A 19613-nucleotide genomic window follows, 5' to 3' on the forward strand; every position below is an offset into this window, starting at 1 on the left:
AGTCATGCTCATTTTGTTAGCTTACAGAGTAGGCTGCCAATGTTTATTTTATAATACTACTACTACTACTAATAGCTGTTATTATCTAAGTTCTGGGTATCCTTATAGAACGTTATTCTTTTAATTTTTTATTAATGAAGGGGAGATACCAGAAGGACCCTTCTCCACAATCCACTTCTCCAAACAGGACTCAGGAGTTGCCTTCACTGTATAACCTGGGCCACCAGCTCAGCTGGAAGTGGATCCAATGCTTTAATTAACCAGAACTCATTCACCCCCACCCTGCCTCTAGTCTTCCTGCCATGGGTGCCAACTAGCAAAAAAGTAATTTCTGGAAGCAAAGAAGTATGGTGGGGTGGGGTGGTGGCAGTGGATTTGGGATGGGGGTTGGAGAGATGGCATGATGCTTAAAGACACTCACTGCTGTTGCAGAGGACCTGGGTTTTTGTGAGCCACATGACGCCTCACAACTGTCTGAAACTCCAGGACTGGGGGATCTGACAAACTGACTTCCAGGGGCACCGGGCACATGCATGGTGCATGTACATACTTGCAGGTAAAGTCTCAGACGTGTAAATTAATAATAACAACAACAATAGTGGCACAGTGATTGGAGTCAAACATGGTGATGCACGCCTTTAATATCAGCACTTAAGAGACTGAAACAAGTGAATCTCTATGAGTTCAAGCTGAGCCTGGTCTACATAGCAAGTTCAAGGACAGCCAGAGCTGAACAGCTCAAACCAGATTTAAAAAACCTGGGGTGATTGTGAAGTAGAAACAACTGAGCTTTGCTGTGGTTTGGGAGATCAGTTAAGTGGGACAGCTCTTTATAAGGCGAGTGCTCTTTGACCCAGTGCCTCTCCTCAAAGTACAGCTTAGGAAATAATTGTCAACGTGGCTGAGGGTAGATAATGGAGCAAGGAAAATCCAGATTTTCCCTCTTTGGGGAACTTTATTTTTCAGCTACCAACCTGCAGTGGGTCTTGGTGCTCTCCATTTGCAACAACAGATTTCCTGCATGTGCCCCGAGCTCTCCAAAACCACTGCTTCTGAGAGCGTGGAGACTGCAGGCTCAGTCAGAGGGAGCAAAGGCCATCTGGAGCCCCAAATAAGTGAGCCCAGTGCTCCTCTCCCAGCCAGTCCTGTCACCAGCCTCCTGTGGATGAAGCCAGGTGAATTCTCAACCTAGAAAAGCCTCGGACGTAGCAGGGGCCACAGAATCCTTCAGGCTACAGCAAACAGCAGGGAGTCCTTCAGGTAGAATGAGACATGAACACCCCTAGTTTTTTTGCCAAGGCAGAAGAGGGGAACCCTAGTGTTTGTAGGGGCTAGACAAGATCAGGAAAGCTAGCAATGAGATGGCATGGTCAAAGCCCACATTCTATTGTAGAGAGGCTTCCCCCAGCCACCCACAATGCTTCTGTGCAAGTGGAGGGTCAGGGCTGGGCACTGGAGTCTTTCCCTCAGCTGCATCAGTAGGCCACACTCGGGCATCCTCGGTCCTGGAAGACTAGGCTGTATTGGGGAATCCTCCTATTAGAGTGGTCCTTCCTCAGCTCCCAGACCCTGAGCCCTGCTGAATATTAAAACTGTCTGTGTGTCTGTCTGCAAATCAACATTTATCAAGTCCTGCCTCACAGGACCAAGGGCAGGAGCTTGGTCCAGAGTTGGGAGCCCAGGGATCCCGGGAAGTCCACTAGTCTCCTGCTGGTGACCGTGTCTACTCGATTACCACTGAGGGCCTAGGTTTACTACTGATACTGGAGAGAGTATGTAATAAAAGAAGATCACCCTTTGAGGATGAAGTGAACAGGAGCAACACAGAGTTTGTTTCTTACTGACACCTCTGGAGGTCAGAGCTCCACAGCACACAGGTTGCTTCCTGAAGAAGCGGCAGCCTTGCCCTGTGTTGGCTGAGATCCTAAACACCTGCCTTTAAATACCTGCCCACACAACAGGCTGGCTCTGGGCTCTGAGAGAAATATGGGACTCAAGCCTCTTCCCAGAGCTTCCAAAGCCCCAAGGAGAGGGAAGTACAACTGAATGGCCAGTTCTGCAGAAGTAGAAACGCTGGTCAGAATGCCACGAGCAACTGTATGCCAACAAATTGAATTACCTAGATGAAGCAGATGGAAATTCCTAGAAACACAAAAGTTACAATTATTACAAATAAATGAAGATCTGAAAAAGCACTGAGACTAGTTAGGGGACTGGGTTAATGATCAAAAGCTACCAGCAGGAAGTAGCTGTCCCTCCGGCAGCATCAGGTAAACAGGCCGGCTTCCTGGCCTGTGTTCCAGAGCCTGCAGATCGCCTGGGAACTGCACAGAGCTCCCAATCCCGGTGGGAGCCAAGCACCCCCGACCCCAGATCTTCTCTTCCACCAACGAGACCAGGAAATGAGAGGAGGCTGGGAGTACAGGGAAGTAGCTGTCCCTCCAGCAGCATCAGGTAAACAGGCCGGCTGCCCAGCCTGTGTTCCAGAGCCTGCAGATCGCCTGGGAACTGCACAGAGCTCCCAATCCCGGCAGGAGCCAAGCAACCCAGACTCCAGATCTTCTCTCCCACCAACGAGACCAGGAAACTAGAGGAGCCAGGGAGACCAGGGGAGTAGCTGTTCCGGATCAGGTACAACAGGACCCAGCATAGGGTCCTGGGGACCAGGTAGGAGGCTAAGCGCCCCAGATTCCTGTTCTTCCTCTCCACCCACGGACCACCATTTGGACAAGGTATAGAAGAACCAACAGATTATTGGACTTGCTAGCACCCACCAAAAGGGAACTCTGGTCCCCAGACCAGTAAGGGGCTCTTTCTGCACCCACTAGAAGAAGAGATGGGAAAGAGACAATACAAAAACACAGTCAGCAACAGAAAAACAAATATGACACCGCCAGATTCTAGAGACTCCACACCAGCAAGACCCCAACATTCCAATGGGAAGGAAGCAGAAGAGAACGACCTTAAAAGCACTTTCATGAAAATGATAGAGGCCCTAAAAGAGGATATTGGAAAATCCCTCAAAGAAATGGAAGAAAAAACAAACCAAAAAATGCAAGAAATGGAAGAAAAAACAAACCAAAAAATGCAAGAATTGGAAGAAAAAAACAAACCAAAAAAGGCAAGAAATGGAAGAAGAAATGAAGCAAAAATGCAAGAAATGGAAGAAAAAACAAAGCAAAAAATGCAAGAATTAGAAGAAGAAACATACCAAAAAAGGCAGGAAATGGAAGAAGAAACAAAACAAAAAATGCAAGAAATGGTAGAAAAAACAAAGCAAAAAATGAAAAAAATGGAAGAAGAAACAAACCAAAAAAGGCAGGAAATGGAAGAAGAAACAAAGCACAAAATCCAAGAAATGGAACATAAAGCAAACCAAAAAATGCAAGAAATGGAAGAAAGAACAAACCAAAAAGTTCATAAAAGGCAACAAACAGACAAACAGATAAACAGAAAATTGCAAGAAGCAATGCAAATGCTGCAAGGGTTGAAAACTGAAATAGAGACATTAAAAAAAACACAATCTGAAGAAAGGCAGAAAATAGAAAAGCTGGACAAACAGTCAGGCACTACCAATACAAGCATTACCAACAGAATAGAAGAGATGGAAGAGAGAATCTCAAGTGTTGAAGATACACTAGGAGAAATGGATTTATCAACCAAAGAAAACCTTAAATCCAACAAATCCTTAACACAAAACATCCAGGAATTATGGGACACCATGAAAAGACCAAACCTAAGAATAATAGGTATAGAAGAAGGAGAAGAAATCCACCTCAAAGGGGCAGAAGGCATATTCAACAAAATCATAGAAGAAAACTTTCCCAACCTTAAGAAAGACATGCCAAAGAAGGTACAAGAAGCCTACAGAACACCAAATAGAGTGGACCACAAAAAAATCCCCTCGCCACATAATAATCAAGACCCCAAACATACAGAATAAAGAAAGAATATTAAGAGCAGCTAAGGAAAAAGGTCAAGTAACATATAAAGGCAGACCTATCAGAATTACACCTGATTTCTCCATGGAAACTCTGAAAGCCAGAAGGTCCTGGATAGATATTCTACCTACACTAAGAGACCATGGGTGCCAGCCCAGACTACTATACCCGGCAAAGCTCTCAATCACTATAGACAGAGAAAACAAGATATTCCATGACAAAACTAGATTCAAGCAATATGTGTCCACTAACCCAGCCCTACAGAAAATTTTGGAAGGAAAACTCCAACCCAAGGAAGCTAACTACAACCAGAAAAACATAAGCATTAGAGAATCCCTCTCTACCAACAGCCAAAAGAACAAAGGGGTGAAATTCCACCCATAATTCCACCAACAACAACCATCGCAAATCGAAGAAGGATGAGCAATCAATGGTCATTAATATCCCTCAATATTAATGGCCTTAACTCACCCATAAAAAGACACAGACTAGCAGAATGGATTCGAAGACAGAACCCTTCCTTCTGCTGCATACAAGAAACACACCTCACCCTCAAAGACAGACATTACCTGAGAGTTAAAGGTTGGGAAAAAATTTTTCAATCAAATGGACCCAAGAAACAAGCAGGGGTAGCAATCCTAATATCTAACAAACTAGACTTTAAAATAAAATCAATCAAAAGAGATAAAGGAGGCCATTACATACTCATCACAGGTGAAACCCACCAAGATGAAGTGTCTATCCTGAACATCTATGCCCCCAATACAAAGGCATCCACATTCGTTAAAGAAACATTATTAGAACTTAAATCTCATCTAAAGCCCCACACAGTTATAGTGGGAGATTTCAACACACCACTCTCACCACTAGACAAGAATACCAGACAGAAACTCAACAAAGAAGCAAAGGGTCTAATAGAAGTAATGACCCAACTGGGATTAACAGATATCTATAGAACATTTCATCCACATAAAAAAGAATATACCTTCTTCTCACCACCACATGGAACCTTCTCAAAAATCGACCACATACTTGGCAACATATCAAACCTCAGCAGCTACAAAAAAATTGGAATAACTCCATGCATCTTATCAGACCACCATGCCTTAAAATTAGAATTCAACAACAACACAAACTGCAGAAAACCTACAAACTCATGGAAATTGAATAATGCTCAACTGCACCATCCCTGGGTCAAAGAGGAAATAAAAAAAGAAATTAAAGACTTCCTCGAATTCAATGAGAATGAAGACACAACATACCCAAACCTATGGGACACTTTGAAAGCAGTGCTACGGGGAAGTTCATAGCACTAAGTGCTCACATGAAGAAACAGGAAAACAGTTATACCAGAGAATTAACATCACAGCTAAAAGCTCTAGAACACAAAGAAGCAAACTCCCCCAGGAGGAGTAGACGCCAGGAAATAATCAAATTGAGGGCTGAAATCAACAAAGTAGAAACCAGGAAAACAATACAAAGAATCAGTGCAACGAAGAGTTGGTTCTTTGAGAAAATCAACAAGATAGACAAACCTTTGTCCAAACTTACCAAACAGCAGAGAGTGAACACGCAAATTAACAAAATCAGAAATGAAAAGGGGGACATAACAACAGACTCTGAGGAAATCCAGAGAATCATTAGGTCATACTTTGAAAACCTGTACTCCACAAAATTCGAAAATTTAAAGGAAATGGATGACTTCCTGGACAGCTATCATTTGCCAAAACTAAATCAAGAACAGATAAGCAATTTAAATAGACCTATAACCCCTATGGAAATAGAAGCTGTCATCAAAAGTCTCCCAACCAAAAAAGTCCAGGTCCAGATGGCCTCAGTGCAGAATTCTACCACAAATTCAAAGAACAGCTTATACCAATTCTTCTCAAAGTGTTCCACACAATAGAAGCAGAAGGGTCTTTGCCAAACTCTTTCTATGAGGCTTCAATAACCTTGATCCCCAAGCCACACAAAGATACAACCAAGAAAGAGAACCTCAGACCAATATCCCTCATGAACATTGATGCAAAAATACTCAATAAAATACTGGCAAATCGGATCCAAGAACACATCAAAACAATCATTCACCACGATCAAGTAGGTTTCATCCCAGGAATGCAGGGATGGTTCAACATACGAAAATCCATCAACGTAATCCACCATATAAACAAGCTGAAAAACAAAAATCACATGATCATCTCACTAGATGCTGAAAAAGCCTTTGACAAAATCCAACACCCCTTCATGATAAAGGTCTTGGAGAGATCTGGGATAACAGGGACATACTTAAACATAATAAAAGCCATATACAGTAAACCAACAGCCAACATCAAACTAAATGGACAGAAACTCAACGCAATTCCTCTAAAATCAGGAACAAAACAAGGCTGTCCACTCTCTCCATACCTTTTCAACATGGTACTTGAAGTTCTAGCTATTGCCATACGACAACAAAGGGGGATCAAGGGGATACAAATTGGGAAGGAAGAGGTCAAACTTTCACTGTTTGCAGACGATATGATAGTTTACATCAATGACCCAAAGAACTCTAACAGGGAACTCTTACAGCTGATTAACACCTTCAGCAAAGTGGCAGGCTACAAGATCAACTCAAGAAAATCGGTAGCCCTATTATATACAGATGATAAAAGGGCTGAAAGAGAAATCAGAGAAACATCACCCTTTACAATTGCCACAAACAACATAAAATACCTTGGGGTAACGCTAACCAAACAAGTGAAAGACCTGTATCGTAAGAACTTTGAATCTTTAAAGAAAGAAATTAAAGAAGCCCTCAGAAAATGGAAAGATCTCCCATGCTCTTGGATAGGTAGGATCAATGTAGTAAAAATGGCAATCCTGCCAAAAGCAATCTACAGATTCAATGCTATCCCCATTAAAATCCCAGCACAATTCTTCACAGACCTTGAAAGAACAATAATCAATTTTGTATGGAAAAACAAAAGACCCAGGATAGCCAAAACAACCCTGTTCAACAAGGCAACGTCCGGAGGCATCACCATCCCTGACCTCAAGCTCTATTATAGAGCTATAGTCCTGAAAACAGCTTGGTATTGGCACAAAAATAGACAGGTAGACCAATGGAATTGAATTGAACACTCTGAGATTAATGCACAAACCTATGAACAGCTGATTTTCAACAAAAAGCTAAAATTATACAATGGAAAAAACATCTTCAACAAATGGTGCTGGCATAACTGGATATTGACCTGTAGAAGACTGCAGATAGATCCATGTCTATTGCCATGCACAAAACTTAATTCCAAATGGATCAAAGACCTCAACATCAATCCAGCCACACTGAACCTGTTAGAAGAGAAATTGGGAGGTACCTTTGAACGAATTGGTACAGGAGACAGCTTCCTGAACACAACACCAGTAGCACAGACAGTGAGATCAACAATTAATAAATGGGACCTACTGAAACTGAGAAGCTTCTGTAAGGCAAAGGGCACAGTCAGCAAGACAAAAAGGCAGCCCACAGAATGGGAAAAAATATTCACTAATCCCACATCTGACAGAGGGTTGATCTCCAAAATTTACAAAGAACTCAAGAAGCAAGTCTCCAAAACAGCAAAGGACCCAATTAAAAAGTGGACTGCAGAACTAAATAGAGAGTTTTCAATAGAGGAGTCTAAAATGGCTGAGAGGCACTTGAGAAAGTGCTCAACATCCTTAGCCATCCGGGAAATGCAAATCAAAGCAACTCTGAGATACTATCTCACTCCTGTCAGAATGGCTAAAATCAAAAACACCAATGACAATTTATGCTGGAGAGGATGTGCTGAATGGGGGACACTCCTCCATTGCTGGTGGGAGTGCCAACTGGTTCAGCCACTTTGGAAATCAGTATGGAGATTCCTCAGAAAAATGGGAATAAACCTACCACAAGACCCAGCAACTCCACTCTTAGGCATATATCCAAAAGATGCCCATTCATACAACAAAGATGTCTGTTCCACTATGTTCATAGCAGCTTTATTTGTAATAGCCAGAACTTGGAAGCAACCTAGATGTCCCTCACCGGAAGAGTGGATAGAGAAAATGTGGTACATCTACACAATGGAGTACTATTCAGCAGAAAAAAATAATGGAATCATGAGATTCGCAGGCAAATGGATGACACTAGAAGAAACCATCCTGAGTGAGGTAACCCAGTCACAAAAAGAGAAACATGGCATGTACACTCTCATATATGGATTTTAGACATAGATCTGGGGAGTGCCAGCCTACAATCCTATGGCCAGAGAGTCTGGAAACAGAAACTACATTTAGTGGCTGGTTAAGTACTGAGCTGAACTCAAGAAAGCCAGTATCAGAGAGGGAGGACTGATGATCAAAGGGATTAAGACTGGGCTGGTTTAACCCCCAGAAACAGCTGACCAGACAAAGGTTAACTCTTGAATCCCAGGCATCAGCCTGGGAATCCAGCATGGGACTGATCAAGACCACCTGAATCTGGGTGTCAGTGAGGAGGCCTAGATAATCTATTGAGCCTTGGGCAGCAGATCAGTACCCATCCCAAGTATACACACGGACTTTGGACTCCCATAGAACAATGTGAGGTGCACTCTCACCCGAACTCTTGGGGAAGGGTCTAGGCCCTGCCCTATATGAAATGACAGACTATGGACACCCCCATGGAGGGCCTCACCCTCCCTGGGGGAATGAGGGGGATAACGGGGGGTGGGGGAGGGCACGGGAGGAGGGGAGGGAAAGGGAGAGGGGCCTGGAACTGACTTGTGAAGCAACCTTGTTTCTTATCTAAATTTAAAAAAAAGAATAAAAAAATGGCTATAGAAAACAAAACAAAACAAAACAAAACAAAAAAAAAAAAACAAAAGCTACCAGCAGAGAAAACTCCCAGACTTGGTGGCTTCACCATCAAATACAGGAAGAAAACTAATACCGATCCTTTCAAACTTTTACCAATAACCAAAGGGGAGCAGTACTTCCTAGGTCATTCTATAGGACAAGTATTTGGTCTGATGTAGGGATCCTACAATAAAAGAAAACTTGAGGATAGTATTTCCTCAGGAACGGTGATGCCAAAGCCCTCAGTAATAATGAAACAGTGAAACGAGATTTAGCAGTGCATCATAAGGATCATACAGCCGGACTAAACGGGAGCTGTTGATGGAATGCAAGGATGGTGCAACTGAAAATTGATGGAATGTGAATGTACAAGAGACACACACACACAGTCATCTCAATGCAGAACAAGAGCTGCCAAAGTTGAACAACTAACTGTTCATTACAAAAATGAAGCAACCTCAACATAGTAAGCAAAACCTACAAGGGCGTGGAGGACTGCTAGCTTTTCTGCTTGTGTGAAAAAAATAAGGGGACCCTTGCCCGTATAAGCCACTGAGTGCACTTAAGCAGTGTAAGCCTTGGCTTGGCCACTTCAGTTATGAGCCAGGTTACAGCCCAAGCACACACCTTTCTTCCTGGTGCCCCTCCCTTGTGATCGTTTTCTTGGAATGTGTTACTAAGGATCTTATTGGTGTGAAAGGACAATAAAATATGATACACTTGTCATATGAAACCAAATCTTGGTACAATTCAAAAGCACCGACATCATGTGCTACTCATCCCTTTGCCCCAACAGTATTCAAAGGGTTTCTCCAACATGCCCACCAGCACTGGTTATTGTATAAGATATCTCACTTATTTCATGGTCTACGATGGTTATTGTTGGGTGGAAAAAGGCTCCAGGCCCACTTATGATTATCCTGGTTAGGTTAGCCTCCATCCATGCCTGTGAGGGATTGTTTTAATTAGGTTAAAATGGGAAGACTTACCCCCAAAGTGACTAGTGTCTTTCCTGGGCTCTGGTTCTGGGTTGCATAAAAAGGAGAGGGCTAGGTTGAGTACCCACCTTTATTACTTATAGAGTGAAGCCTTTTCCTTGCCAGCTGATTTGGTTTTTCCCCGCCAGTTGCCTGGGCTCTGCCGAGTTGTAGTCCCCAAATAACACACAAGATGCTGTATTAATTATGAAGCTGTTGGCCTTGCTTGTTTCTTACTGGCTATCTTTGGCTTAAGTATTTAACCCATCTCTTACCGGAGAAAGGGGTTCAGACATCTTACTTCTCTGGCGGGCGACATCGTGACTCCCTCTGTTTCTCCTACCCAGAGTCCTCCTGGACTCCTAGTCCCACCTATCTTGCTTCCCTATTGGCCAACAGTACTTTATTGACATATACACAGGACTTCACCAACAATTACTCTCTGCTTCGTCTCAATGGATACAATGTGACCAGATGCCTCCAGCTCCTGCCTCCTACCTATCATGATTAACCTGGAGACAGAATAAACCCTTTCTCCCTTAAGCTGTGTTTGCTGGGGATATTTTTATCACAGCAACAATACAAGTTACTTATACACAGCCTTGCTCTAGTTTGGATCTTGATGTTCCTCCAGAAGCCTGTGCTTCAAAACTTGGTCCCCAGGATGGTGCTATTGACAGGTGGTATACCTTGAAGAGGCGTAACATAGTGAGAGCTATTCGGGCCACTGAGGTCACGCACCTGAAGTGGACTATGGCAGCTGAGCTCGTCCTCCGCATCTCTCTCACTTTTCAACTATGAGGCCAGCAGTTTGGTTTTGTTTTGTTTTTTTTCTGCTAAGTACCCTATCATGGTGTTTTCCCTGGCCCAAAGCAATTAGGCCATCCAGACACTGAAATAAATCATTTATCTTGATACATTGACTATTTCAGGTATTTGTTACTGTGCTGTGAAGCCCAATGATGCATCATAAGATGGGAACCTCCTAGAGCCACACTGTGCCTGTATACCGTTCACCCACTAAGCCTCACGCCACCAGAAATGCCAAGAGGGAAATCCAGACAGTTGTTACAAGAGAGACAGAGACAGCCAGTGAGAGCATAACTGAGTTCTGTTCCCATGGAACCCAAAAGAGGGCACTGAATTCTTTGGAGCTGTAGTTACAGGCAGCCGTGAGTCACTAGAAAAGTATATGCTCTTAACTGCTGATCAGTCTCCCCAGACTGGCTTCTGCTCTTAGCTCAACATCCTCAGTGTTTCTCCATTCTGTAAGACATCACAATTTTCTCTCCCTTTAAGGCAGAATAATAATTCATCATATATACCTAGTACATTTTGTTTATCTATTCATCCATTGATAAACATTTAGGCTGCTTCACCATTGGCTTTAAAGAATTACTCCTGGACACATAAACAGTGAATAAGATAGTTTAAAAAATTAAAACAAGCCGGGCGGTGCTGGCGCACGCCTTTAATCCCAGCACTTGGGAGGCAGAGGCAGGCGGATCTCTGTGAGTTCGAGGCCAGGCTGGTCCGACAGCTTCCAAAACAATACAGAGAAGCCCTGTCTTATAAAACCAAAAAAATAAAATAAAATAAATAATTTTAGCAAAAAAAATTAAACAAACCCTGGCCTGCCACAGAAAGACTTCCCAGATGTGTTGGTAATAAAAATAACCCAGAACCGGACAGTGTGGGGGATCTGCAATTTTGTGTATGCATAATAAAAGGGGGAATATATATGTTTATACTATCTTTGTGCAAAGAAGCTATAGGGCAATAGATAAGACTAATCAAAAAGTCATCCATACTTACAGGAAAGGACATGTGGGGGCAGGGCCTGGGGCCTCCATGAGCTTCTTGGAAAGACTTGTGTTTCCACACATGGGTGTGTGATGTTCCCATCATCCTGTGCTCTCCCTCATCCCCTACTCTGTCACTTAGGACCTGACATCTGACCCCTGCCACCTAAGCACACCTTCCATAATCATCCCAGCCTTCACCTACATTGGTAGTCCCAAGCCAGGCATGTGTAGTTGGTTTTTCTGTCCCAACTGCCTGCCCCCAAATAACCAACACAAAGGCTTAAGATTACTTGTAAATGCTCGGTCAATAGCTCAGGCTTGTTACTAACTAGCTCTTACAATGTAACCCACTTCTATTAATCTACGTGTTGTCTTGAGGCTCATGGCTTTTACCTCTATCCAGTTCTGTGTGTCTGACTCATTCTCTGTCTGGTTGGCAACTCCTTTGACTCTGCCCTTCCTCATCCCATCATTCTTAGTTTGGCTTTTCCGCCTAACTTTATCCTGCTCGGCCATTCGCCAGACAGCTTGTTTATTAAGCTGATCATAGTGACACATATTGACAGGGTGTACAGAAGGATTTTCCCACAGCAGGTGTGCTTTTGCACAGGGTCATCCTGCCTTCAGGTTTCAGGGCAATGACCTCCCGAAGCCCCTACTTGCAGCCTGTTCCCTCTCAGGTCATCCCAGTGGGACATTTCTTCAACTCCCAGTGTGAACTTTGTGATGTAGCCACCTACTGTAATAGACCCAGCATCAAATGCCTGATGCTAAGCCAGGCCCCAGGTATTCTGGGAGCTTCTCTGATTGTCTCGTGAAGCATCCCTCTATGGCTGCTTCCACCCTGTGACAGACCGCTGCCCTGTCCCATGGAGAGTCAGTATCACCTCCATGCTGTCAATGAGAATTTGGCTGGGGTCCAGGGGAGGCTGCAGGGTGAAGAAGTGGCAGACATCACACAGGAGAGAGGGGACCTTTCAAGATCACGCACTTTGGCCTGTGGCTCAGGCAGAACATCCAGGGGCTCTAGCGCTGTTCTTAGAATGTGTCTGCTTTCAGTCACATGTGGTGGTGCAGACCTATGGTCTCAGCTACTCAGTAGGCTAAGGCAAGGGGATCATAAGTTCAAGGCCTGCCTGGACTACAGAGTGCACAGAAAGCCAGCTCGGGCAACGTAGAAGACCCTGTCTCAAAATGAAATGTAGCAAAGGGGCTGGGGATGTTATCTCAGTGGTAGAGCCCTTAGGTAGCATGCACAAGAATTCACTTCCAGCTCTCTCTCCCCAAAAAGAGTGTGTCTACTTTCCCAGATGCTCATAGTGACAAGATGAACTCAATGACATCAGGCTTACAGTCCCCAATGTCCAGTCAATAGGACCCCATGGAACAATAGCTTCCAAATGTCAAGGAAGATCTGGGATTGTTCCTGGATCAGGATCCTCCCTGAGACAATCTTTGTGGCCAGTAGCTGAGGGAATATGGTGACAATTGAGGACTTGGAAGAACAGCTTTTCCTGTGCATGGTGGCCCACCCCTGAAGTGCCACACTGGACTAATCTGAAACAGAAGGGCTGCTGAGAGTTACAGATCAGCCCGAATTATAAATATGAGAAGTGGGGGGAACCAACTCTATGGAGAGGTTTTCCAGGAGGAGAAGGTTCTGGAGAAATGGACAGTGAAGAAGAGGTAGTTCCTGGGGGAAAGAATCAAGGGGCTGCAAGGGGGAGCTCTCGGACTCCAGATTGATGGCTGTGCGGAAAGCATGGGACTGACCCAGACCCCCTGAATGTGGGTGTCAGTGAGGAGGCCTAGGTAATCTATGGGGCCTTGGGTAGTACTTATCCCTGGCATAAAATAGGCTTTGAGTGCCCATGCCACAGTATGGGAGGCTCTCTCAGCAGGGACTCTTGGGGGAGGGCCTAGGTCCTGCCCTGGATGAAATGACAGTTACTGGAGATCCACCATGGAGGACCTCACCCTCCCTGGGGATTGGAGTGGAGAATGGGTGGGGGACTGGGAGACCTGATGGGGGAGGGCAGGGGAGGAGAGGAGGGAGAGGGAGCTGGGATTGACATGTGAAACGAGATTGCTTGTAACCTAAATAAAAACATAATTAAAAAAAAAAGAAAATGCAGAATGGATGGTGAGCTGTGAAATAAGGGACACTGGCAGCCTCACATGATGTATTTACTGAACTAGAGTGGACAGTGAGAGGCAGAGTCTTCCAGCCTGGAGCCAAACTCAGGTTACCCCTACTGTTTCGGGCCCTTGCAGGCAGGCATGCCCCGGACACTGAGTGCCTCCGACATGGTCACCCCGGGCAGCCTCAGCCCGCCTCCCACAGAATCCACAGAAGGCGAGCAGGCTGGACAGCCCCTCTTGGACGGAGCGCCATCTTCAGCCTCGCTGGACACTCTGATTCAGCATCTAGTGCCCACAGCCGATTACTACCCCGAGGTAGGTGAGCCACCTGGCGCGGGGGGGGCTGGGGGCAGGAGCGAGCATGGGGCAGATGACTGACCGGGAACGGCCTTGTGCCTGGGGAGATGGGGCAGGCTGGCGACACTCTCTGTACCCTGATGAGCTTATGCGGTATCCTCACCAGAAAGCCTACATTTTCACCTTCCTGCTGAGCTCTCGTCTCTTCATCGAGCCCCGGGAGCTCCTGGCTCGGGTGTGCCACCTGTGCATAGAGCAGCAACAGCTGGACAAGCCGGTGCTGGACAAGGTGAGGGGCTGGGCAGGCGGGGGGGGCTCTGAGCGCATCTGTATCCCGGGGCATGACTTCACAGTGTCAGCCTCTCTGGGAGGCCGTGGTTGCTCTGCCCTCTGGAAAAGGAGCTTATGAAACTACCTGAGCCCCCAGGCCTGCAAGGATAGGCACCCTTTACCTGTGCCATTTTCCAAAGTCCAGTGAGATCATATTAAAGCCAGCCCCGGGTCCCCAGAGCCTGGTATGTAGGGCCCTTACTGCCTGTGACCTGGGATGGCCCCATGCCTCTGCTGGGCTTCCATCCAGTTGGATTCCATTTCTGTATGAGAAGGATGGTTTCTCCACGCCATGGCTCCTCTGACCCTTCCCTTCTCCCTGGCCTGATTTCTACACCTGGGTCAGTCAGGCTTTTGCATACTGTGGCAGAAACCCAACTTCATCCAGCCCACGAGAAGAGACATGGCTGACTCGTGTAGCTGCCTTCTCTTTGAGGGGCCCAGATCACAGCACTAGGTCAGGGGCTTCCTCACTGGGATGCTCTGTCCTGATTTCACCTGTGGCTAAGGCCTCACCTTGTGCCAGCAGATCCTCCTGCATGGTGGTAGGGGCCTCCTTGGCAGGGAGGCCTTCTACCCTTTCAGTCACGTGGAAAGACCTTTAAAGGTACAAGGCTGAGATCTCATGGGCCTAGCTCAGGTCCTATGCTCGTCTGTGCGCCAGTCATTACACATGAGGAATTAGAATGCTAGGTATCTCATTGGCCAGCACTCATATAGTTCCATCCCGGCACTGAGTCAGCTGAGCCTGAGCCTTAAGGAAAAGAGAGGGAGCCCCACGGGAAAACTAAGATACCCTAACCCCCAGAAATGGAGAGGCCATGGATGGTGTAGATGGTGGAAATGAGATGCACCCAGTCTCAAGAGCCTGCCTCACTTCTGTCCCCTGTGTGAGCAGGGACAAGTCAGAACCTCCCCACCTCTCCTCTATTCTGTTGTCCCCTCCCAGCTGCAGTACAGATAGCCCGAGGTTTCCTACAACTACTGCAGGAACCTATGATCCAGATAGGCAGAGCATACTCAGCGATAGGCTCATGTGGTTCTGAGAACTCGCTACACCCCTCCAAGTGGCCCCCGCTTCTGCTTTGCCTTGCAGGCCCGAGTCCGGAAGTTCGGTGCCAAATTGCTCCAGTTGTTGGCTGAGTGGACTGAAACCTTTCCACGGGACTTCGAAGAGGAGTCCACCATCGGACACCTAACAGACGTGGTGGGCCGCATTGCCCCATGTGACGAGGTGGGCCAGCCTGGGTAGATGTCACTTCCCCTTCCTGTATCTTCCTGTCTAGGACCTGAGGCCATTTCCAGCCTCCTTTGGGCTCTTCTCTCCCAATACTGCATAGCACAACCCCACAATGGAGCCCGTGGAGGAACCAGGCCCAGGATAGCTGGGAGGAAATCCAAGGCCCCGTTTAGGCCCTGTATCTCTACCTCTACCTTCTGTCCCAGCAATGGTAATTAGGTGATGAATAAGACCCACCAATGGGCTCAGATGGACTGGTGGCCAGGCAGGGGCTCTCAGACCCACTAAGCCACCTGCAGAGTCCCATGTTCAGGGGCATGTGCTACAGAGGCCTCCCGCCCACTGCCCTGCTCCCCGTGCAGTCAAGCTGGCAGTCAGTGCTCGTGGCCAAGGGCCTATAATTTGGGGCAGGAGAGGAGCTCCACAGATTAACCACAAGAGCAACCGAGAGAGTTCCCCCAACTGCCTACTGCTGCCAGCTCCCGGGATAGCTCCTTGACTCATGAGGAGTGCAGTCATCTCTAGGGGTGACATTTGCCACAGGCTAACACACTCAGGGGTCTGTTCTGGGTTACTGGCCAAAACTCTTGATATATATATATATATATGTATGTATATATATGTATATACATACATATATATATATATATCAAGATGCCATCGGCTGATGGCATCTCTCATTAGAAGTAGTGTCTCTGGGGCTGACATGACTCAGTGGTTAAGAGCAGAAGGATGTGAGTTCAGTTCCCACCATCTACACCAAGCAGCTCACAACTTAACTGTAATTCAAACTCCAGTCTGCAGCCCTGTTCTGGTCTTTGAGGGTACCTGCACTGAGGTGTACGCACCCACACACAAACACATATGCACCCAATTTTTTTTATTTTAAAAATCTTTCTTTTTAAAGGAGAGGTGATGGATTTTCCCTTGTACCTAGAGGAGGGTGCCCCTGCAGGAACCTTGTGTCCCTGCTCCCAGCTCAGGGCATAGTCCGAAGCAGGCTGTCGATCTGAGCTCCGTGTGGAGTGGGTTTGTCCTTGCCCCGTCACAGAGTACATGCTGCATGCCCAGGGCCGGGCTGCACTCTGGTGGCAGAGATGGCGCATCCCGCCCTGTGCAGCATCATTCTAGCTGGGCGGCTGTAGAAGTCACTCTGAAGAAGGTGGCACCGCCAGGGACTGAGACAGGAGAGAGGAGCAGGTCGGCAAGGCCTTTCTGAGCTGGGCTCAGTGAGGAGCAGGATGGTCCCCACTGGAGCCAGTAAGAGGCCAGTTCCGGGCAGGGCCTGTCCCTTGCTTTCCCTTCCCCCTCTTCTCCCCTGGCTTGCCGTCTCCACTCCACCCTGCAGCCCAGGCAGCCTGTGCACATTAGCCAGAGATGTTCTACCCAAATTATTTCTCAGTTCACACCTGTAACCCTGCAGCCTTCTCCCCAACTGGTCTTCACTTTGGCCCCAACTACCCCATGTCCAATGTAGGGTCTTTTATCAGCATGGAACAGGTCCCAGGATGTTTGCTGGTACTTGACCTTGCACGCAGAAGCGTGCACACACACACACACACACACACGTACGCATGCACACACATATGCACACATGCACGCACACTCAGGAGCCTACAGCTGGGGTTGAGTTTGGGGTGTGGGCATTCAGACCTGAGCACCTTCTCCCCTCGCCTCTGCCCTAGACTTATGGGAACAGGATGCATCAGCTTCTGCAGGCTCTGCACCAGAAACTGGCATCACTTGGCCAGGGGCCAGAAGGCCTGGTAGGAGCGGACAAGCCCATCTCATACAGGACCAAGCCACCAGCCTCCATCCACAGGGAGCTCCTAGGTGTCTGCAGTGACCCCTACACGCTGGCCCAGCAACTGACCCATGTAGAACTGGTGAGCGGGACCCAGGGAAGGGAGCAGTCCCAGACAGCCAACACCGCCCGTCTTTGCTGACCTCGGACTAGCCCAGGGATCCAGGTCCAGTGACCAGGGGCATTTGCAGAAGACCCTGAAGCAGTCCCTCAGTGTTCTTGGGCCTGGGACAGGAGGTCTAGAGGTGCCAGCGTAAGAGTCTAGGCTGAGGACAGAAGAATTGGGTTCAAACTCTCATTAAGATGCCATTCCCTGTGTGCTCTTCTCAGGCCTTAGGAACTTCCCATTTGGACCCTGCATGGGCAAGGGGTGGGTGTGGGGGGAGGGAGCAGCAGCTAAGCACTCCCTCATTCGTGCAGGTAAAAGGGAATGAGCTGGCCTTGCCCCAAATGCACAGGACTCTATGTGGGTGCAGAGGCCGACGCGCCCCAAGAGAGGCAACGAAGGGAAGTGGCACCCTCCTGCCACACTTGCACCCCTGATGGCACCCTTGCTGCCTCCCAGCATGTAACCCCTCCCCACACCTCCCCCTTTTCTGACTCTTCTCCCTTCCCCATGCAGGAGCGACTAAGACACATTGGACCTGAGGAGTTTGTCCAGGCTTTTGTGAACAAGGACTCCCTGTCAGACACAAAGGTAAAAGGTGCTGGGAAAGGCTGAGACAACAGTGACCTCCACCTAGTGGTGGTCACGCGGGAGGCGGGGTTGATATGGATGGATCTCACGGGCAACGGCTGGGAGAGCCTCGATGCTGCCCAGAACAGACTGGGGGGTCCCTGGCCGCTACACCCAGGCCTTTCCGATGGCAACAGCACTGAGTCCCAGGGAGCCCAGGGGACTGACTGGACGTACCCTATCAGATCACTCATCCAACCAGGATGCAGGCGTGGTCGGGAAGCCTGCTGTCACCTTGAATCAGGCTTCAGTACTGGGTAGAGATTGCATACAGGGTGCATCCTGTATGGCCTGGGACCTGCGGGTCCTCCCTGTGCGTTTTGGCGGGTGCTGGTGCCCTCCAGCGGTCACCGAGGGAAGTGCCGGCTGTTGCCCCATACTTGAAAGGATTGGGCACGTTGAGGCCACACTAGGATTTAGAGCTAGCTCCTTGCTCAGAGAGAGGCCCAACCACTGGAGTAGGGTGTCTAACCAAAGGGCTAGATTGAGCCAGAACTGGAATCACCCTCTATTTATGGCTCCACCTAACAAAAAGAGTGCAAATTAAGTGCTGTAGTGTGTGACAGCCTCTCTTGCCTCTGAGAGAGGCAAGGAGCGTAAGTTAGACATGGTGTGGTTTTGGAAGGAAAGCAGGGCTCTTGTGTGCTATTGGTAGAGATCACATGACTTTATGTAGATGTATGTCCTCAGGCTGTGAATTGAAGGTCAAGGGCAGAGGGCTACCCTCCATGCAGGAAACCCTAGGTTCCACTCCAGAGCCGATCTCCTGGGGTTGGGGGGTGTCACAGGTATGTAGTTGGGAATTTGAAATCCTTGTGAGATATTTGTCCGTATTCTTGTTAGATACTGCAAGTGATGATTTTTAAACACTTACCTAAAAATGTATCAGTGAGTTTTCCATACACGGTGACATCCACTGAACTGTCCCACACCTTGAATATGTGATTACTGGACTCTTAAAAAACAGCCTGGAGACTAAGTGAAGCAGATCTCCCTGCTGTTGGGGAGGAAAAGCCATGAAAACCCTGAGGCTGTCAAGCTCACAGAGGTGGACAAGGGTTTTGTAAGGTCCCAAGTTTCTCTTGCAAGCTTGGACTTCGTCATTGGCAACAAATGCTCTGAGTTGTTTTCTTGGAGGTCACAAGCTTTTCCCTCATTGTCAAGGCACAAGCAGCCAAATGCTGGTCTGAATAATGAGGTTCCCTGTCATTCAAGTCAAAATAATATTCAGAGAAAACCAGCAGTCCATTCAGCCTATCGGGTGCTCCCCCCAAGAGGACAGTACTTTTTTATGTTAATTTTGCAACTGTCAGCACTGAATAGAACTTTATTTTAGGCATTAGGGATTGAACCTAGAGCCTTGTGCATGCTAGGCAAGTGTGCTACCACTGAGCTCACATGAGTGCTGGGAGCCTCTGGCAAGTGCTCTTAACCACTGAGTCATCCCTCCAGTCCCTGAAACAGTATTTGTTTTATTTCTGTGGCAGCCATAAAATAGAAACTCC

The 19613-nt window shown here is 47.2% G+C and overlaps 1 protein-coding gene across 2 annotated transcripts in view; it reads left to right on the forward strand.

Annotated features, from left to right (window-relative positions):
- Positions 1-19613, forward strand: part of Rasgef1c (RasGEF domain family member 1C) — a 79755-nt gene that overhangs the window by 41599 nt on the left and 18543 nt on the right. The window contains exons 2-6 of one of the 2 annotated variants that reach the window (XM_040748519.1): positions 13834-14016; positions 14165-14287; positions 15425-15562; positions 17254-17454; positions 17995-18069. In XM_040748519.1, coding sequence (XP_040604453.1) covers positions 13840-14016; positions 14165-14287; positions 15425-15562; positions 17254-17454; positions 17995-18069 — 714 coding nt within the window. In that variant the 5' untranslated portion in view covers positions 13834-13839. The remainder of the gene's footprint in view (positions 1-13833; positions 14017-14164; positions 14288-15424; positions 15563-17253; positions 17455-17994; positions 18070-19613) is intronic. The other variant, XM_040748520.1, reaches the window with a different exon arrangement.

This window comes from Mesocricetus auratus, unplaced genomic scaffold, assembly GCF_017639785.1.
Source record: "Mesocricetus auratus isolate SY011 unplaced genomic scaffold, BCM_Maur_2.0 Super-Scaffold_100007, whole genome shotgun sequence".
Lineage (NCBI taxonomy): Eukaryota > Metazoa > Chordata > Mammalia > Rodentia > Cricetidae > Mesocricetus > Mesocricetus auratus.